General features: G+C 50.8%; 1 protein-coding gene across 1 annotated transcript in view; it reads left to right on the top strand.

Moving 5' to 3' along the window:
* Positions 1-347: 347 nt before the first annotated feature.
* Positions 348-1,264, top strand: part of PHALS_02953 (pollike protein) — a gene marked incomplete at both ends in the record, with an annotated part of 1,818 nt that continues 901 nt past the window's right edge. The window contains one exon of the mRNA XM_024717422.1: positions 348-1,264. This exon is cut by the window's right edge and continues 901 nt beyond it. Coding sequence (XP_024582923.1) covers positions 348-1,264 — 917 coding nt within the window.

Raw genomic sequence — 1,264 nt, 5'->3', positions numbered from 1 at the left:
CTGAAGACACGTCGGTGCTGAAAACCTGCGTTGCTAACGATGGCTCGGTGACGACAGTAGCGAGTGCCTTGGCGACTCGTTGCTAAAGGCCTCTCATCCCAGCATGCCTGGAATGGCGTTAGTCTCTTGACTGCCAATACAAACGGTATCAAGAAGAACGGCCACTTTTCATTCAACATCTTCTATCAAAGCACTCGGTATCCTGCGTCCAAGAAACCAAGTTCAGTGACGCGCAACACCTCTTGACGTTCACATTCCATCTCGCCTCGAGCTTCACATACAAGCTCTTTATCAATGACCTAAACACACTGTTGGATCGACCTACTCGTGGTCGAAGCATTGGAGTGATGACCGTACTACGCTCCGACTTCCCGGGTTTCGACTCGGCTGTCGTTGTATCACGGTTGTCTGTTCCCGGCCGGTACCTCATTGTGAAGGGGATGGTTGAACATGTTCCCATCTACATTCATAATGTATATGCGCCCGTCGATCGCCAGAAAAAGCAGCAGTTCTTTGCGCGCTTGGATACTGACGAGTTCGAGGATGACGCGACGCACTTTGTGCTTGGCGACTTGAATACACCGCTAGATCCACGACTCGACTGCTCCACGCCCGACTTGCGCTACGATCCGAGTCGATCCAGCTGCCTTGAGTGGTTAGCGAGGCTTGGTGTTGTTGACGCATGGCGTATACATCATGACAAAAAACGCGTGTTCACTGGTCCACTTCCACGGAAGAACCGATTAGACTACGTACTGATGTCTGAAATATTCTGCAACCGCTACTACGGCTCGTCCAGATACTTTTTATCGATACATGCTGGAGACCACCTTGTGCACAGTGTGACATTCAGATCCAGCACACAGCTCCACGGTCGCGGGTACTGGAAGTTCATCAGATACTTGCTCGACTATCCGAAGGTTGTCTCAACAATCGAGAAGGAAGCTGAGATGGTGCGTGACAGACTCCGACTCGCTGATAATCCGGGCAAAGTCTGGGGAGCGTTGAAAGTGAACATTAAAAACCAATTACAAGATGTGCAGAAGAAGCTCCGGGCTCAAGATAAACAAGCCATCGAAGGTGCCCGAATCGCGCTTGATCAAGCTGCTGCTCGGCATCGTGTTTCGTCGGATGAAGATGACCGCGAGCTCTACGACGAAGCCATGCGTCATTTCAAGAAGACGGTCTTGCGAACGAGCCAGTATCATCAAGATACTGCGTTTGACTTCCAAGCAATCAACTCTGAGCGTTCGACGTCACACTT

The sequence above is a fragment of the Plasmopara halstedii genome (genome assembly GCF_900000015.1).
Source record: "Plasmopara halstedii genome assembly, contig: Scaffold_2061, whole genome shotgun sequence".
In the NCBI taxonomy this organism is placed as follows: Eukaryota; Oomycota; class Peronosporomycetes; order Peronosporales; family Peronosporaceae; genus Plasmopara; species Plasmopara halstedii.
This window is presented reverse-complemented; position numbering and strand designations above follow the sequence as displayed.